Raw genomic sequence first — 17,797 nt, forward strand, 5'->3', positions numbered from 1 at the left:
CATTCCTGCCTTTCTGTGAAATTACATCCTTCAGGTAAAAAAAGGCACCTTCCTTACACATTGTAAGGTTTTTATTACAGTTGATTTAACCACAAGTATTTATTTGAGCTCAGACTACATTTTTGATTTGCCAAATTCCGAAGACTGTGAATTTCAGTGCCACAAAAATCTTACAAAAAGCTCAGGCTGATCTAGCAAGTTACACTCAAACCTCAAGGAAGGTTATTTGCTCTTAGCTTGCATAGTACCTACCCATACAAAATGTCTTCTGTGGGCAGGTATGTCCTGCAGCAAAAAATAGGAATTGAAAAAATAATAAAAACAAAACCTAAAAAAAAAAAAACCCCAAAACAAACAAAAAAACCCAAACCAGAACATTTGATGAACTTTATTCTTTGACTAATGGCTGTCGCTATAACTAAGATGGCGAGATGTTGTTTCTGAAAGTTTCAAACGCTTTTCAGTAGAGAGTTAGCCAAGTTTCATTAACCTGGGATTTGTTTATTTGTTTTGCAGCAAGATTTATATTAACATGTCTGTAAGAAAATTTCTGGGAGGTTTTCTGTTTGGAGGGAATTACCATTTGTACAGTCAGATAGGAAGGAACTGAAATGAAATTACTTTAGAAAGAATTTTTAAGTGTTTGTCAAGCCCAGAGGTACTGAAAAACCAGCACATCCTCTGCAATGTTAATTAGCTATCAATATTAAGCATAGAACCAATTTGTACAGAGATGATTAAAGCTGGTTACTTGCAGAAATGTCCTGTGTTCCCAACACCAGCCCCCCCCCACTTACTTCAGCACTCCACCAAACTCCCTTTTTCTTCACCGCTGCAAGAAAACTAGCTTGTCCTGTACTGCTGTAACCTTAGTTCCCTCCTACGGCATCTCCACTTCTCACACCCAAAGAATACCCTGTCTGCCTCCATATCCCACAGTCTCCGTACCGCAATAGGCCAACGTGCCCAAAAGATCGTGATGGTGCCACCCAGGTTCCGTTCCCAATTCCCTGAACTATAAATACAAGTAGCTGCCCAACAGCGATGCACCAGGGAAGGCAGTGTGAAGGTTATTTTATTGCAGCTGCTATAGTATGTCGCTGTATGATGCTGAACTAGAACGCTGCAAGGGAATGGGAAACAGCTTGGAGAAAAACTATTGTGATTGCCCCTAGAGCTTCAGCAAGAAACAAAGATAAATGGCAAGTTTTAAAAAGCAGCTGTCATTTCTGACATAACTATCAGTCTGATGCAAAAACACATTTTTCACTGCTAACTGAGAACTCTTCAAGCAATTCTGAATTCCAAATAAGAAGTACTTTCTGCCAAGATACAGTGAGAAATTGATGAAGTTACTGTATTGCCACAATGCTTAATATTATGATGGTTTATTATGCTTTGCATATATAAAATTCAATGAACTTTTTTGTCCCTTGCATGAAGTATTCAAAAAGTTCCGTTTTCTTCCCTTGAATCCAAACTAGTCTAACTAAAGAGTGATTCTTGCTCACAAAAGCTTGAGGGTTTCTAAGGGCACTTCCAGCTCTTCAATGTCTTTTTTTACCCCCCTCAACCACACTGTTCTTTGGAGAATTTTAGCTGTCATCTAGCGGTCCTCTGCTCAGACCCACCTCCTTGAGTCTCTGCTCAACAGGGCAGCTGAGCCTGCGGACTTTGCAAGTTCCCTGCTGACACAGCTCCTAAGGAAACCGAGGATAATTAGTACCAGAATACATTCCATGTAGAAAGATACATCAGTGGTGCATCAATAAGCAATGTCTCATAATGCAGCCAGGTGCAGCTTGAATCAGTACAAAGAAAGCCTCATAGGTGTCATGGAGTACGTAAGCGTTCATGTGGACTAATAATTACCCTGTGGAAGCTGATAATGAATCTGTTTGTTGCAAAACTAGCCCAGCAACTGATTAAATAAACCCAATCTAGATTTTACTCCTAATTGGCTTTTCTTCTTTGCATGATGATGGAAAAAAATGAATATAGAAACGGACAAAATCTTCACAGAGTGATCATGACAGGAACAGACTGAGGAGGAAAAAGGGAGGAGAAATTATCTTTCCAATGTTGTAAGACATTCATGAGGTTGTATTTTTTTTTATGAACTGCACATCCTGATAATAAATGCTAATTTACTGAAGTCTTCCTGAGACAACGGGGGAAAAAAAATACTTACAGATTCGGTCAGACAGAGAAACACTAAGGTAAATAAACTATGTAAAACCAACAAAAAACCCAATCAACCAAACAACAAACCTCACGGGTTTTCTTGGAAACTGAAATTTATCTGACAACAGTACACTCATTTCCAGAGAGAAAGTAGGATGGCTATAACTAGGCAACACACACGGAGGTATACGGAGCAATTAGCAGACACAGGAGGTTCATACATGCATCCTTTCCATCCAGCAAAGACATTGTTTTGCCTTTCGTTATAAGGCAATATATTTGGCTTGTGGAACTTGAATTTTTGAAAGGTTTTTGCTAGCGCATTGTAAGACAGCGCTGAAGCTGTACTTTGCATTCCCCTAAAGGAAATGAAGGGATTTGCACATGTATTAGGAGACAGAACTTCAAACAATGACTTTGAATACTGTCTTATTGTGGACTTTGGTGTTTTTTTTGCAAGATAATAATTTTTGCAATGATTATTTGAAGACTCAAAACTCAGTAGAAGTATTTCTTTTCCCTCCTGGTCTAGGAACTTGTAAAGCAGTTTACTCCATCACTGTCATAGGCACTGAATCAGACTCAACAGGTAGCACTTAACAAGCAAATTACTGCCCAGGGAAGCAATACATAATTTAAGGTGTGGGTTACAAGCTGTTAGTTTATCTCTGTGTCCAGGCTTCAGCTGTGGTGAGGCACTTTAGCCTCCACTTACTACAGGATTAAGCATTCGGAATAGCTTACATGCTATAAAAACACCCCAAGTTTGTTTACTCCAAACTGTGAGTTTCCGACTCCGCTACAGTGGTGCAAAAGCACCTCACACACGTTTGGTATCGGTGACACTGATGCTTATATGACCTTAGCTGTGATCCTAGACCTACTAAGGCCATCATAGGTATTAATCACAGTAGCTCGTTGCTGGTTCTGCATAAGTGACACTCACAAAACTAAGCAACCACTGGTGAAGAACGCCACACCTTGTGGCAAAGCTCAGACGGTTGCAGGCAGCCCCTGGCTGACCGAGAAGGTACTATGGTAACATTTCATTCTATATGCACACCCAGAGAGTACCATCGCGTAACCTTGGGCTCTGCCTGGAAGAATCTGCAGCTTTGGGGGAATTTATGCCATCTGTGCAAATGGCAGAAGTACAAAACAGGTTTTTACAAGTGTATAGAACAGTAATTATACAGCACTCTGCTCAGCCTGGAGCAGATTTAATAATATTATTAATACTGCTGTGAGTCAGACCAACTCTCAGAAAGCACAGTGTAAACCTTGATGTTGTTCTTCAGGAAAATAAGTTGCTTCTCTGGTAACAGAGTTCCATTAATTTTTCTGGCCTCTTCTCTCTCTGCCAGCCAAAGACCATAACCAAAACTCATGCTGTATGGATTGTTCATTGCCAATTAACCCAACTACTTTACAGCATCTAAGGGAAAGAAGCTTGGAAAGGAAATACTATTTTTACCTCAGTAAATTTGTGGATGGAGGATTTGTAAATAGGAGTAAATTTGAGGATTACTTACTAAAGATAAGTAATAGTGCAAGAATGAACAAAAATATTATTCTTACCAGTTGTCCTGGTTTCAGTCAGGATAGAGTTAATTTTCTTCCTAGAAGCTAGTGTGAGGCTGTATTTTGGATTTGGAATGAGAAAATATTAATAACATGCTGATGTTTTGAGTTGTTACTAAGCAGTCAAGGACTGTCCAACTTTTCATGTGGGCCTGCCAGCAAGAAGGCTGGGGGTGCACGGGGAGCCGGGAGGGGACACAGCCAGGACAGCTGACCCAGGCTGGCCAAAGAAATATTCCATACCATACAGTGTCATGCTCCGTATATAAAGTCGGGGTGAAAAAGAAGGAAGGGGTGGAGGGACATTTGGAGTGATGGCGTCTGTCCTCCCAAGAAACCATTACACGTGATGGAGCCCTGCTTCCCTGGAGATGGCTGAACCCCTGCCTGCCCATGGGGAGTGGTAAATGAATTCCTTGGTTTGCTCTGCTTGCGTGCGCAGCTTTTGCTCTACCTATTAGATTGTCTTTATCTCAAACCATGAGTTTCCTCACTTTTACTCTCCTGATTCTCTCCCCTGTCCCACTGTGGCAGAGTGAGCGAGTGGCTGCGTGGTGCTTAGTTGCTGGCTGGGCTTAAACCATGACACCAGTTACATTAAATTCTTTATTTTAGGGGTCAGCTGAGCAGGGATCTTGCCCTGTAAAGCAGGACTTCTTTTTCAAGCTACTGCTTCTGAATAATTCATACTTCAACACTCTTTGTTCTATATTCATTAATATTCCTTCTCATGTGCACTGAAAAATTAAAAAGCGAATTAAAAAAAATGACAATGTTGGACTAAAAATAGTCCTTTAGTCTATGTAGTGGCTACAATTAAAAAAACTTCAGCAAACAGCATTCTGTTCTACTTGCTACATGCTCTGGAAGATTCAACACCTACAGTGCAGCAAAGTTTTATCTTTTAAAAAATCAACTGGTGCAAGAAACTTCAGATAAATCGTTCTGAGCAATATATTAGTTACTGTCAGCTTCTATATAACCTGACATCACAGTTACAGTCTTACAGCCTTACGGACTCAGATGGGTCTCGTCCACATGGTGCAATGCAATGGTTTCACATCATGCAAAAAACCCCAACCTGTCTTTGAATGAGGTCCTCTGCCCAGGCTGCTTTGCCAGGTTGGAGCATCGCACGGGCCTGCTGTTGGCCCCTGGCTAGTCCAGACAGCTCAGGCTTCTCTGCACTTTACCGTACTGCAGGACAAACGTAATACGTATGTTTACTAGCTGAGTCTTTTTAGATACCATCCGTATCTTCTAAATGAAGTATAATTTACAACTAAGTATTTGACGCATCAAGGTAAAACTTTCAGTTCAAACATCCTTCTTCCACATCCAGTTTTTCAAAACTGCTATAGCACTACAAATAGATAAACAGCAAATAGCTGGTAGTTTATCAACAGAACCGCTTTCTCATTTCATAGATCAGATTCCTCAAGGTGCAGTTTGACGCAAAAAAAGCCAAAAAGCAAACAAAAAAAGCCGACACCTGAACAGATTATAGCTTATGAAGTTAAATGAATACATTCTGCAACTTAGCATCTAAATCACTAGTCAGATTTTTCCTAGCCAAGACACTCTCCTTGGCAGACACTACTTTGTCTTCCAGTGCAGCGTACGCGAGTGACGACCAAGGGCAGGAACAGAGACAGGCCTGAATTTCTTTCACCTGTTATCAGGAAAGTTGTATGATTTGCATTAGACCTTAAGATAACCAGATAAAGAACAAGGTAACGACCAAACACTCGTTATTAATAATTTCTGCCTCACCTGCCTCTGTACAGGGAACTCTATCAGATCTGTGCAGATAAACATACTCAGCTGGAGTAATGTGTGGTTGCCCAGTTTTCTTAAAATAACAATAAGCCCAAACCAAATTAATGTAAAATTTTAAGTAAAAGCATTTATTCACAAAGTCCAAAACAGACAACACAGTTACAACAAAGGGTTACAACCCTTACAACAAAGGGTTATCAAATACCAAGGTCTAGAAGTGGAGTGGGAGTGCCACGAACCAACACACCCACCCCCCCAACCCAACAGAGATATGTGTAAATCAGTATAACAAGGTTAAATATGGAACATCTCTCCCCTTTCACAATTGATTTGCTGCTGCTACAAGCTGAACATCAAAGGCTCCAATTTTGCCACACCTTACACATCAGGCTGTAAGACCCAATCTTCTCCCAAGAAGTTTGCAAGGGGTTTGCAAGGCATGGACTAATACCACCTCCCTGAAACTTGTTCTAGCCCTCCCTTATCCAGAAGGCACACTAATCACACAGCTTGAATTACAATAAGTCCCGCCTTATGCCTCCTTGAGGTTGTACTGGTTATTAAACCAGAGCCCATACTGTTAACCCGTGCAGAAGCAATTGATCAACAGCTGTATATTAGACACAATTTCAGCTGGTCCTAAAACAGATAAAACAACTGTAAGAGAGTTGATACTTGCTAAGACTATCATCTGAAACAACCAAGCAGGGTGGTGACAGTGCTTGTGACCCCGCTCAAGCATATTTGCAGCAGGACCCTGAGGCCCGACAAAGCAGGAAACTGTAACATGTGGGTTGGCAAAAGACTACGAGGCACAGGACGGCAAGGCGAGTAAGGCAGAGAATAGCAAGAACCTCCACACTTACAGACTCAACCTCCCCCATCTCCTGGTCGGAGGAAGCAGGACAGACAGCATGTCGTGCAATGAACAAAGGGAGTCATGATCTTAATGTCGATAGTCAACATTAACTTAATGTCATCTTAATGTCAATGTCAATCAGGTGGGGTAGTACCTAGTGATTCATTTGGTTCTTCCTTCTTATATTCTTACATACATGAATCAAAGGTCATATATCAATACCCATTAAGAAATTCATTTTTCTGTTTCACCCACCACAGAGATGCAAGTCGCTATTATACCAAGCAGCAGTTCTCCTGTAAGGAAGGGGAGTTGGCACTATCTTTCATGAAGAAATGATAAAGCTCTCCGCTCCCTCTGAACGTGATTCATTGTGCACGCTCCAGTGTGACATGAGCCTTACGCTGACCTTTATCCCTATCTTAACTGATGTATTAACCAATATACTTGGAACAAGCATTTACATGAGAAAAAACACACATTGCTCTTTAGTCCCTGACTGAAGCCAGGTAATAGCAACACACAGTCTTTTCAGGGACTAATGACTAATGCTTCCTCTTCCAAAAATCTTTCTCCTAAGGTCTGCAACAATCCTGAATGGAATAACATGTCAACCCCTTCTCAAAAGTGCTTGAGGCTATTTCCAGAGCAAAACATGGACAGATCAGGAAAAGCAATTCCACAATTTACCAAATTTCAGCGAGCCTTAGCCCTTGTAGTGAATGAACAGTTTGCCGCTGTATCAAAGCTAGAATTTCACCATTTATTCTTACATGTATCTTACCTTGTTTTTCTTTTAACACATAAAATGTGGCATAAAGCATATGTGGCCTTTCTAATTACAGTTCTCAATTGCGTCCATAGAAGATGATGACAGTTGCTTGAAAAACAAACATATAAAACCCACAAAAAAAAAAAATCAAGAGGACTTACAGGATCAGTCAGTTCTGGCAAGCTTGCTTGGTAGGTGAGAGGTCTACAGTCACGAGTATTATTCACCAAGACGCAAGGAAGAAACATTGGTCCCAAATCATCCCCATCAAGCACGTCTACTGTCAGGGTGGTTGTACTTGTCCTTCGCTCATTCAGATTTTGGGCTCGGTCCTGTGGAGCAAATGAGTTCTATTTGGTGAGACTTTCTGAATTCAGAATCTACAGAAAAGTTTAAAGATAAAGCTAAGGGTAACACATATAAGCACTATAATTATTCAGATTCTAGGAAAGAGCTTATTACAGAAACTCCGGCCTCAAAGCTCCAGCCTTTAATTTCATAAAGGCTCAGAAATACGCTTCAGAGGTAGAAGTTTAGCTCTTGAATTAAGATATACTGCGTGACATCTAGCACTCAGAAATAATACAGTTCTGAGAAATTAATTTTCAGGAAATGTGTGAAATGAAGATCCATGTCCTGTTAAGTCTATAAAAATGCAGCGTATTTGTGCAAGATAAATAGTCCCTCGTGCCTTACTTATAATCCAAACTACACTCTTACGCTGCCTTGTGTAGCTCTATCAAATCCTCTCTGTAAGGAAAAGGACTTTCACATATAGAAATGAAAAGCATAAGAGCCCCTGGACTGTAATACTCAATCCACCTCTGCGTGCCACAACTTAAGGAAGATTTAGCACTTCCTTTCCCACCTCCCCTGTCCCTGGCAAAAAAACCAAAATCAAACAGCCCCAGGACCGCAAAGACATTGATCTAGGATCTCCAAACTATATTGCACGTGGGAGGCAGGTTTGGCTAGAAAATGAGTTACACTGCTTGTGTTTTAAAGGTTGAGAAGAACACTTGTGTCCACAATAAAGCAGCTACAACGCTGCATGCCAGGAAAGTCTCCATGCTGCATGACAGGTTCTTTTCAATGCAGGGTGATTTGGTTTTGGGGTTTGTTTTTTTTTTTTTTAAATCTTTGGATACACAAGACACCATTGAGTATTCCAACTTCTTTATTGTCTGCTTTTTTCTTTTCCAGATGGTACAAAATAAAACTACACTTTCCTGAATTGTGGGAACCACCTGGATTATGTACACAATGTACACACTAGCAACAGTTCACCTTTTCTTTCTTCTTTTTCTATCATAGTGAAGAAATAGCATCACTCTCCAATGGGGTTTTTTAAAGTAAAAAATATTTCCATTTTCAGGGAGGAAGTGCTGTGATAGCTTTTCTTTACAAAAACAAAATCTTGTGGAGGGACTATGGGCCATTAGCGAAGTCTTGCCCTCCTACCCTAGGATAACATTGACAGAAAAGAAAAAAAGCAATTTTTTAAAGTATTTCTGCTGTTTAATATCATCATCTGTATAAGAGGAATAGGTCATCGCTCTAAATCAGATTGGATAAATATTTTTTTTTCCTATTTTGCAGTCCACTAATTTCTTGGAACTGCCTCCCATTTACAGTTACTAAATCTGGGAATTTCAGAATTCAACTTTCTTCATGGTCAATGATGAAAAACAATACATGCTACAAGGAATAGCCTTCAGCATCAACTAAACTTTTGTACATTCCCCCAACGTGCAGATGTGGCACTTCAGGACATGGTTTAGCGGGCGTGGTGGTGCTGGGTTCATGGTTGGACTTGATCATCTTAGAGATCTTTTCCAACCTTAATGATTCTGTGAATATGTGCCTTTGAGTCATACTGGATCAAAGCAGACACAGGGTAATTAATTTCACGTAGTACTGCCAGGATGCAAGAACAATAAATGATCACTGCTCATGTAATCAGCAGAACAGAAGTATGATTGCATAAGTACATACAATAGAGAGAATTAAATGCAGGCTGCAATATTTTGTAAAATTAAAAACAAAAAAAAAAAAGGATGCATAATGTAAACTCCTAGAAAAGCCGGGCTGTAGGGCTTAATTAGAGTCTTTGAGATCTAGTTTCTCATCTGTGAGCCCTGAAAATTTCTGTGAGCTCAGCTACGTTTAAGAAAACACATGGCCTCACAAGACATTTCAGTCACACAAGCTGTCCCGTTACGTATGCGCATGATACAGAAGCTATCGGCACAGCTCTAGTCCCAAACCCAGCACCACGAAGGTGAATGACTGACTGTGTAGGGTCATATATTGAAAGGCATGAAAAAATTAATAGGAGATTGCTTTGTAGATGTACTGCCAGCGTACATCCCAAGCTGTGCCTTCACCAGTTGCTCCTACAGAGTGACAGGCTTCCCCCCTCGCGCGAGGTGTTCGCACTGCCACACGCCATGCCTTTCTCTTGAAAAACATGACCTGCTCAACTACCCCAGTTACTTTTCTAGGAACGCGGTGTCTCATGAAACTCCCAGCTCTGACATCAAAGGAAAAGAGCTGTGAATATGCAGTGGTGATCTGCGGAATAAATTATTGATAAACAAGTTGAATCGGTTCTGAGCGTTCCCACATTCCTGTTCAACAGATCAGCAAGTTACCCAGGTAACATGACCAGTTCGAACAGCCATAACATATCTTTAGATATATCCAAGTGCAAAAAGCATCGAAACACCCCCAGAGCCTATCTTCTATTGAGGGAATGCCAAACGTGCCACAAAATATATAGAAAAGTGGAGTGTAAAACATATCGCACAATGTATCTACAGTTCTGTATCAGAAAGATGACAGTAATATAAAATGCGTGAATTCAGGAGCAAGCTACCCAAGGTTGCTTCAGAGCATTCTCATTTTCCTACAAATGAAGCACTATCACAACAGTAGACAACAGAGGAAAAGTTTTAATTTCCACTATTATGAGAAAGACAAAAAGGGAAATAAGCTTTCACAGCCCTCAAGGACACCAAAAACTTCTCTGATGACAGACGTATTAGATAGAGTTTAAACATGACTTGTCTTTTCAGTATGCATTATCCACTACCAGCCACTCTGTAAAATTCTCTATATACACTTGCCATATGACTTGAAAGAAAAATCATCTCTTTGTAGTAAAAAGCATTTCGAACCTGAAGAATACAACTAACTGTATCCATTAAACTCATCTGAGATCAAATTAGCATCGCTAGATTTGATAGAAAATGAACGCTTAGTGACACTAAAATGCACTTTTCTGCATGGGCTGCACATGGAATTTGCAACTTGTTCCTTGTGACAAAAAGGTTGCCTTGTTACACACACTGAGCAAGCTTTTCTAACCAGTAGTAATATGTCTAAGCTTTCAACGACCTAGGTAAATCTTAAATAAGATCTTCAGGAGAAGAGCATTATCAGACCTGGTATTTCAGTGAGACTTTTCCTCTCCTTTGAAAAAATTAAATCTGAAAACTAAAACTCCACCTAAATCAGCAGCATAAATGGCCATTAAGAGATCTATACTTACATTTGCTTGAATAATGACAAAATAACGAGTCTTTTCTTCATAATTTAGTCTTTCCCGTAGAACTACTGCTCCGGACAAAGTGAGTGGAATATCAAAGGTCCTGTTGGAAGTCTGCAAAAGTTAGAACAGTAGAATCAAATTGACCATGCTTCAAAGTTAAAACATGTTTTAGGCCATGACGAGATGACTGACTGGATGGCATACCAAAATTGCTTATGCTTCCCAGATCATGGATTTTAAAGCTTTCTGTGCTTTCTCCCCACCCAATTTCTCCATCAGAACCCCCACAATAAATAATCTGTACGTAACAGAATTCTCTCCGATTCTTTGCATATACATTATTACTTCCAATCACCAACTGAAGTCTTAAGTATCCTGTTTCTTGCAGATTTGCCATGCTGAATTTGCAGTGGCACGTTCAGAAAAGCTTTCCCTATTTGTCAGCTGAGAACTCAGGACTTCAGTTTCTACAGTTTGGTTTGCCTTCATCTATTTTTTTCCTCACTATTGTAGAAAGCATCAAGTATTAAAGATTAATTAAATCCACACCAGTGTACTTATATTTTCTTTACACTGGCTGTCATGAGGGCAATGAAGTAGTAAACACGCAGAGAACGTCAACACTACACACTGAGGTGCCTGTTCACAGTGGCAGTTATGCACATGTTCAAACACTAGTAAATTCAGATTTTAGGTAAATCAGGTGAAATTCCATTTGTCCTGCAGATTTGCTTAAACAGATTCAGACTGCAAAGGTGTGGCATCGAATGGTAGGAGGGTACCGCTGGGTTGCACACACCTTTAAAGGATTCACTTTGAGTAATGAACCATTTTGGGAGGGGGATTACAGGCACAGATCCAGGTCTCAGATGTGAGATTTGGTCCTAGTATCAAATTAATCACATAAAAAAATCTTCTCACGCTTCAATCTATGTACAATATAGTTAACATTCCAGTAGGCTGAACGTGTAATAGCAATACAACATTCAAAAATCTCTCCACAGAAAAACGCTGCAGAGGTACAGAATGCTATTCTTTCCTCGGATAACATAACAAGGCATTTTCTTTCTCCAGAAGTTGAAACATCTGCTTATGTTGTGGTTTGTTTTTCAGCAAATAAGTGATAATAATTGTTAAATTCTCCACGTTGCAGATATTTGCGGTGTGCAGAAAAACAGGATTGGAAAGTACATCACAGACTCTGCTAAATAACTGGAGACACTGTTTGCTTATGTCTTCAGTATGCCACTCATCTTTTTGGACAAAAAAAATAGGTAGTTCCCACGGGGAAAAGAATATCAATTGCAGTATTTATACTGAGGCGAAACAGGAAACTAGAACAGACTCTTACTGTTGGATGAAGGCAGAACCAAGCAGGGTTGGGTTCACGGCTTTTGTCCCCCCCTTTCTTTTAATGGTATTTGCACAAACAAGCAAGCAGGCTGTGAACTATGCAACTAATCGGTAACGTCTTTGACTGCTCTACAAGATGATGCCACGGGCGTGCGCATGCGCACATACGTGTGCCACTTCTAATTCACGAGGAAGATTCTCCTCACTGCTTCAGCCCATTTAGCTGTGATTTAAAAGGCCAGAACCAGCTGGAAAAAACTCTTGCAGTTGAGAATCAGCCAAGGCACTCTCAAAAAAACTGTCTTTTCCTTGGCAGATCTTGGCATGAGGATGCACTTAAGTGGAACTGTACAATCTAAACTGTTAGAAAAAGAATCAGCACAATTTCAGCAAAAAACTAACTTCTTCCCAAACTGCTTATATCTGGAGTCCCCTCATGCTCCAACACAACACAGCACAGAACCGCAATCCTTCAGCGGTGATGTAAAGCTTAACTTCCAGACATAAGTTTGTGCCACAGCTCCTGGAGGCCTCAGATCAACCCTGTGATCCCTCTGCAAACCCCATTTATGTCTGTTGCAACCCAAACTGTAACGCTCCAAGGCAATTAAAAGATGTGCACAGCACCACCATATTTCAGTTGCATTTCCATCCAACACTGAAAAGAGCCAGCATACACCAGAAGTCAGGAATATCAAGTCATTCCTTTGTCAACTGGCTACTCCAAGAGAACAAAACTGGTTCTCCTCTTACTTCATGTAACAACACGCATGACAACAAAATGCTTTTGTACAGCAGCCTTCATAATGTAGAACGTACACTGTCCCGTAGTCTTGAATACGGGCCAGCAACTTCAAAACGGGAAAAGTCACCAGAATAACAATTCAATTTACTCCCCAAAGCGTTGGTACGTGAAAAATCAGTATAGCAAAAGCATTCTGCATATTCCCTAACTCCAGATAAATGGGAAATGTTTAATTTTGAATCCTCATCAAAACACAATACAATGCATCTCAGTAAAATTAGTTAGTAAGGAGGGCGTCCAGAACTTGTTTTGAGGATGTATTTGTCTTAATAACCTTCAGGTATAAAACAGAGCCCTCAGAGATCCACTCTGCATTAGAAGACAGAATCTTTTTGGCAAGTTAATTGACTTGATATTTAGCTTTTAACAGCTAAGAGAAGTTTTATAGCATTCCTTCACCTGATAGCTACAGCCCAGCCTTATGTCAAGTATGATTCACATTCATCTTTCTATTTGGTTTTATATATCTTCCCAACTAAACAACAAAAAAATTGAATTTCTAGAGTAACACCTCTTGTTTTTACATGGGTTTTTTCAAATGCTTAAATTACTCTCCAATAAAACCTATGAGCTATAATCAGTCCTTTTTCTAAGGCAGAAGACCATGTCATCGGTGCCAAACAACACTGCGGGCATCTTCATCACACAACACAGGGGGATTCCAGAAGTAGAAAAGTAGGGAGATTTCACGCTAAACTGTACGCATCGTTTTTGAGCCTGGTACAATTGTTTCCCAAGTTAAGGAAGAAAATCCACTTGTAGCAGTTATTATGCAGTAACTTTCTGGGAAGTTGACAGCTGAGACGAAGCAGCTTACAATGACGAGAAGTCATCTCTGTCAAGCACACGCACAAAACACACCACTAGGTAAAGCAATGTTATGCACATAAAGGCCATCTACAGATTAAAGAATCGGATTAAATAAATCTGGAATACAAAAATAGTAAGGCAAAGATGCAATAAAGCAACTAGCTACTCCAAAGAAGTTGTTCACACCAGGGAAATCCCTTGCTGTTCTTCACAGCCACTGGGAGACCAAGAACAACTAAGTTTCACTGAGTAAGAGAAGAAAAGAAAGTTTTACAAAATGTTTCTTAACTCTTCCTGCGGCAAAACACCAGACCAAACCACTTAGGCATGCAATCATGTCCTTCCATTGTGCTTAGACGAACCTCTCTGTTGAATTTGAGGCTAAAGCACTTGTGGAAGATGCTTTTATTTAGAATGATTTCCCAGGATCCCTTTGAACAATATAATGCTATGACTTAATAGTAAATTAAACACAAAGCAGCTCTTACATTTCACTGTAGTGCAATATAGTTTAACAGAAATAATATTTTAAGAAGTTGAATTTTTTATTTGTTTTCAGTATACCAACATATTCAATGTATGCTAAAATGTTCCATTTTTCAAAACACTTTCAATTTTCTAAAGTTATGCGGAAGAAGTATTTTCTCTATGCTGACATCTTTCATAGCCTTTGGTGAAACAGAAGACATTATTTGAGCTGGTTTTGTTAAGTACTCTAAGTTAAGGGTACAAAAAAAGAGTGGAGAGAAAAATTCAAAGCCTGGGTTTTTTGGTTTTTTTTGTTTTTTTTTTTTTTTGCGAATTTGGAACTGCTTGTCTGTTCCTGTCACTCCTTCCTGCCTTCTGTTTACTTTTCAAGTATTTGTGGTAGCAGAACAGCATTTATTTATAACACTTCTGTTATGCAAACAGTTAGAAGATATCAGCATAACATTTTAGTACTCACTATTTCCATAGAAATTCCTTGCCTTTTTTAAGAAGTTTAGGAGAGAAACTCTTCAGTCATACATACTGCCAGCACAAAACACAGCCCAGAATGTAACACGATGAACCCCCACACCATGCACTAGTAATTTTACTCATTTAAGTAGTCTCACTGAAGTGTCATAACTCAAGAGACTGCTCAAGTCTGTGCAATTTAATCTCTAAGAAACGACTGCAAATGTTTAAAAAATTAAATCATTCCAAATATACATAACATATAAAGGCAGAAAATCCCCAACCTTCCAAAAACCTAACCTCATAATTCCACTTAAAGACTTTGCCTCTCTGCAAAACAATGCTCCCCAAAAAAGATTGTGGCTTAAGGTGCTGCAAAGTCTCTCAGGAAACCATCTCTGTCCTAAAAATATGTAGCTCTAGTAAGTACATCTTATGCCTCAGCACGTAGCTATGCAAAAATGAACAATTACCCCAGTGAAAAGTAAAAAAGTAGGCTCTTGTATCATTAGTTCACACTGATTTCTTCCTTGATACTGTCACTATTCTACAAAATTGTACCTCCTAAAAAGTATAAGCCCTAAGTATAATTCAGTAGATACTTAAACTCTCATTGACTTAAATGGAAACAGGACCGAAGTCTTTATGAGGTGTACAGCTTAAATGGTGCAAGCTGAATCAGAACTTGTGTGCCTACGCTTCTAATTAAACTGAAAATCAGATTGCTCTATTCCCACAAAACCATTTCTGCTCAAATTCCCCTTAAGTAAAAGTAGGGAGTTTCAGTAAGAGATTTTTCTTCCCCTCACTTGAACATCTATGTCATCTTTGGGATGAATACGTAATCAGGTTACCCTGCTTAACAAATTACCACACCAGCTGATTCACAGTAACTGTGCTCTTAACCCATGGCAAAAGAGCTTAGTTCGAAAAAAGGATTGCTAAAATTACTTTGAATTTGCAACGAAATTGCGGATGAGCACTTCACACAAATCACCCATGTGCAAAGCCTTGTTATAATAGAGAAATTCACACCCTAAAAGAAAAGAAAAAATTCCCGAAAAAGAAAATCTGACCCTGAAGAGAATTTATTTTAATACTTTTAAGTTTTTTGTCTCTAAAACTATGTGTTTGCAAAGATAATATGTAGGGATCAGTAGTAGTTTATTTTAACAATATATAACCCTCTTTTTAAAATGGCGATCTTTATATGAGTGGCTCCATGAGAAAAGTCAGAATGTCCCTTGGGAAAGTAACTTGGCCTTGCCTATGAATACTTCTTAGCCATGAATCTATTAGGTATAAATGTGTAGGAGTAAATACAACTACCTATCATGGACTGAAAATGCATGCCAAAAGCAAGATGAAGTGTGCAAACAACACTGGAGAAGACAGGAGATTATTAACAACTGACACTGAAGTAATCCAGCTGCTAACAGCATGGCAACGGAAGAGAAGGTAAACTCAGCTGTGTTTACAGGGCAAGCAAGGCTCATCGGCAGAGAGGATACTTTACATCATGAAGGAAAGCATTTTTTAATCAACTCCAATAGCAACCTCTTGTTCATTTGCTGCTTCAAGGAGGGTGTGTGATATACGCACGCCCCCCTGAAAAAAAAAGAAAGCTAAATGCATTTATTTACCTTGTCATTAGGATTGTACTGGATGACATATTCTATCTGGCCATTCGGACCATCATCAATGTCAGTAGCACCATTGTTTCCAGAAAATCCTGTAAAGATGGTTGTTCCAACTGGAGTTAACTGCAAGAACAGAGACAGACAGATACCCATTAAAACCTCCGGGTATACAGGAAACAAAGAACTCTGTGCAAAGTTTTTTGGTTCCCCCACCCATAGCTCTGGTCTATAATGCAAGGTTGATGTTCTCTCCTTCACTTTGCTTGGCCTGGAACCTCATGCATGAGCATGAGGTTAGACACAACGTGCTCAGACTCTACTTTAACTGATACCAAGTGTGACAGAGAGAGGGAAACCAATTTCCATTTTTATCCCACAGATCAACTGCACCAGAACAGAACCCCATTCGTTTAAAAAAAAACAAACAAAACCCTACATTTAAAAAGTCTTAAAATGGAAAGAATTAATGAAATAAATATAAATAATTAAAACAAAAAAACCAAACCACTTTTTCCAACTCAGGAAGGAAAATAAAGATGAGCTGCAAAAGTAAACACAACTTATTTAACACTGTCTTCATGACAACGTGAATAGCACCAGATTAATATTATTACATGCAAACACAGGCACCCAGAGAGCTTTATGGCTTTAAACAAATGCAAGAATGACATTGTGTCTCCAATATTTTGTTGGCAGTGATTGAATACCCATAAAATTATATTTTGAAAATGAATCAATTTATCATTATGCTAGCATAGATAAATAGCATGAAATCAAGACTCATTGAGATCAAGGACAGAAGTCCAACTGACTTCTTGGGAGTCATCATTTCTGAATTTTAATATTCAGAAAACTTTGAGAGTAATCAACCCAAAAGGGAAAAACAAACTGACAAACACTTCTGGAGTCAACACAGACATTGCTCCTAGCCATGCTTCCTGCTGCTACCCTCATCACACCCAAATTTTTGGCCCTTGAATTTGCAGAGCCTCACTGACCCCTCTTTCTTTCCTCCAAATTTTGCATTAAGTTGTTGCACATCTTTAAACCTGTAGGGTGTAAATAGGTTTGAAATGCTGAGAGAAGGTGGCAAAGTACAAAGATTCATTCAAGTATTTGCTGCAAATATGGATGCTATTTCATTTTCGTATTTTGTACTTCATACCATAAAGGAAATAATTAACTGCCCTTTTGCTCCTATAGTCATAATTCCTGGTCTTGTTTTATTTATAAAGCTGCTAATTACTTGAAGAGTTTAATGGCCGACAGTTCTCAGAAATATTTTTCAGGGCTGAGAATACTGAATCTTTAAAAGGAAAAACACCAATTCAAAGCCTTTTTAATGATAAAATGGCTGAGGCTTAATTCACAATACTTAATGCCAAGATAACAAAGTACGTTTGTGTTTTGCTACAAACTTGACTTGCTTACTACTGGTATAGATAGTAGCAGTGTCACATGCGGGTACAAAGAAGTTGACTGTTCCCTCCTGCCTACTAATTGCGAGATAATTACCCCACAC

The 17,797-nt window shown here is 39.3% G+C and overlaps 1 protein-coding gene across 1 annotated transcript in view; it reads right to left on the reverse strand.

Moving 5' to 3' along the window:
* LOC104624656 (protocadherin-15-like) overlaps positions 1-17,797 on the reverse strand; it is a gene marked incomplete at both ends in the record, with an annotated part of 143,645 nt that overhangs the window by 44,346 nt on the left and 81,502 nt on the right. Inside the window, 3 exons of the mRNA XM_010292087.1 lie at positions 7,337-7,507; positions 10,729-10,839; positions 16,279-16,398. Coding sequence (XP_010290389.1) covers positions 7,337-7,507; positions 10,729-10,839; positions 16,279-16,398 — 402 coding nt within the window. The remainder of the gene's footprint in view (positions 1-7,336; positions 7,508-10,728; positions 10,840-16,278; positions 16,399-17,797) is intronic.

The sequence above is a fragment of the Phaethon lepturus genome, unplaced genomic scaffold (assembly GCF_000687285.1).
Source record: "Phaethon lepturus isolate BGI_N335 unplaced genomic scaffold, ASM68728v1 scaffold698, whole genome shotgun sequence".
NCBI classification, from domain to species: domain Eukaryota; kingdom Metazoa; phylum Chordata; class Aves; order Phaethontiformes; family Phaethontidae; genus Phaethon; species Phaethon lepturus.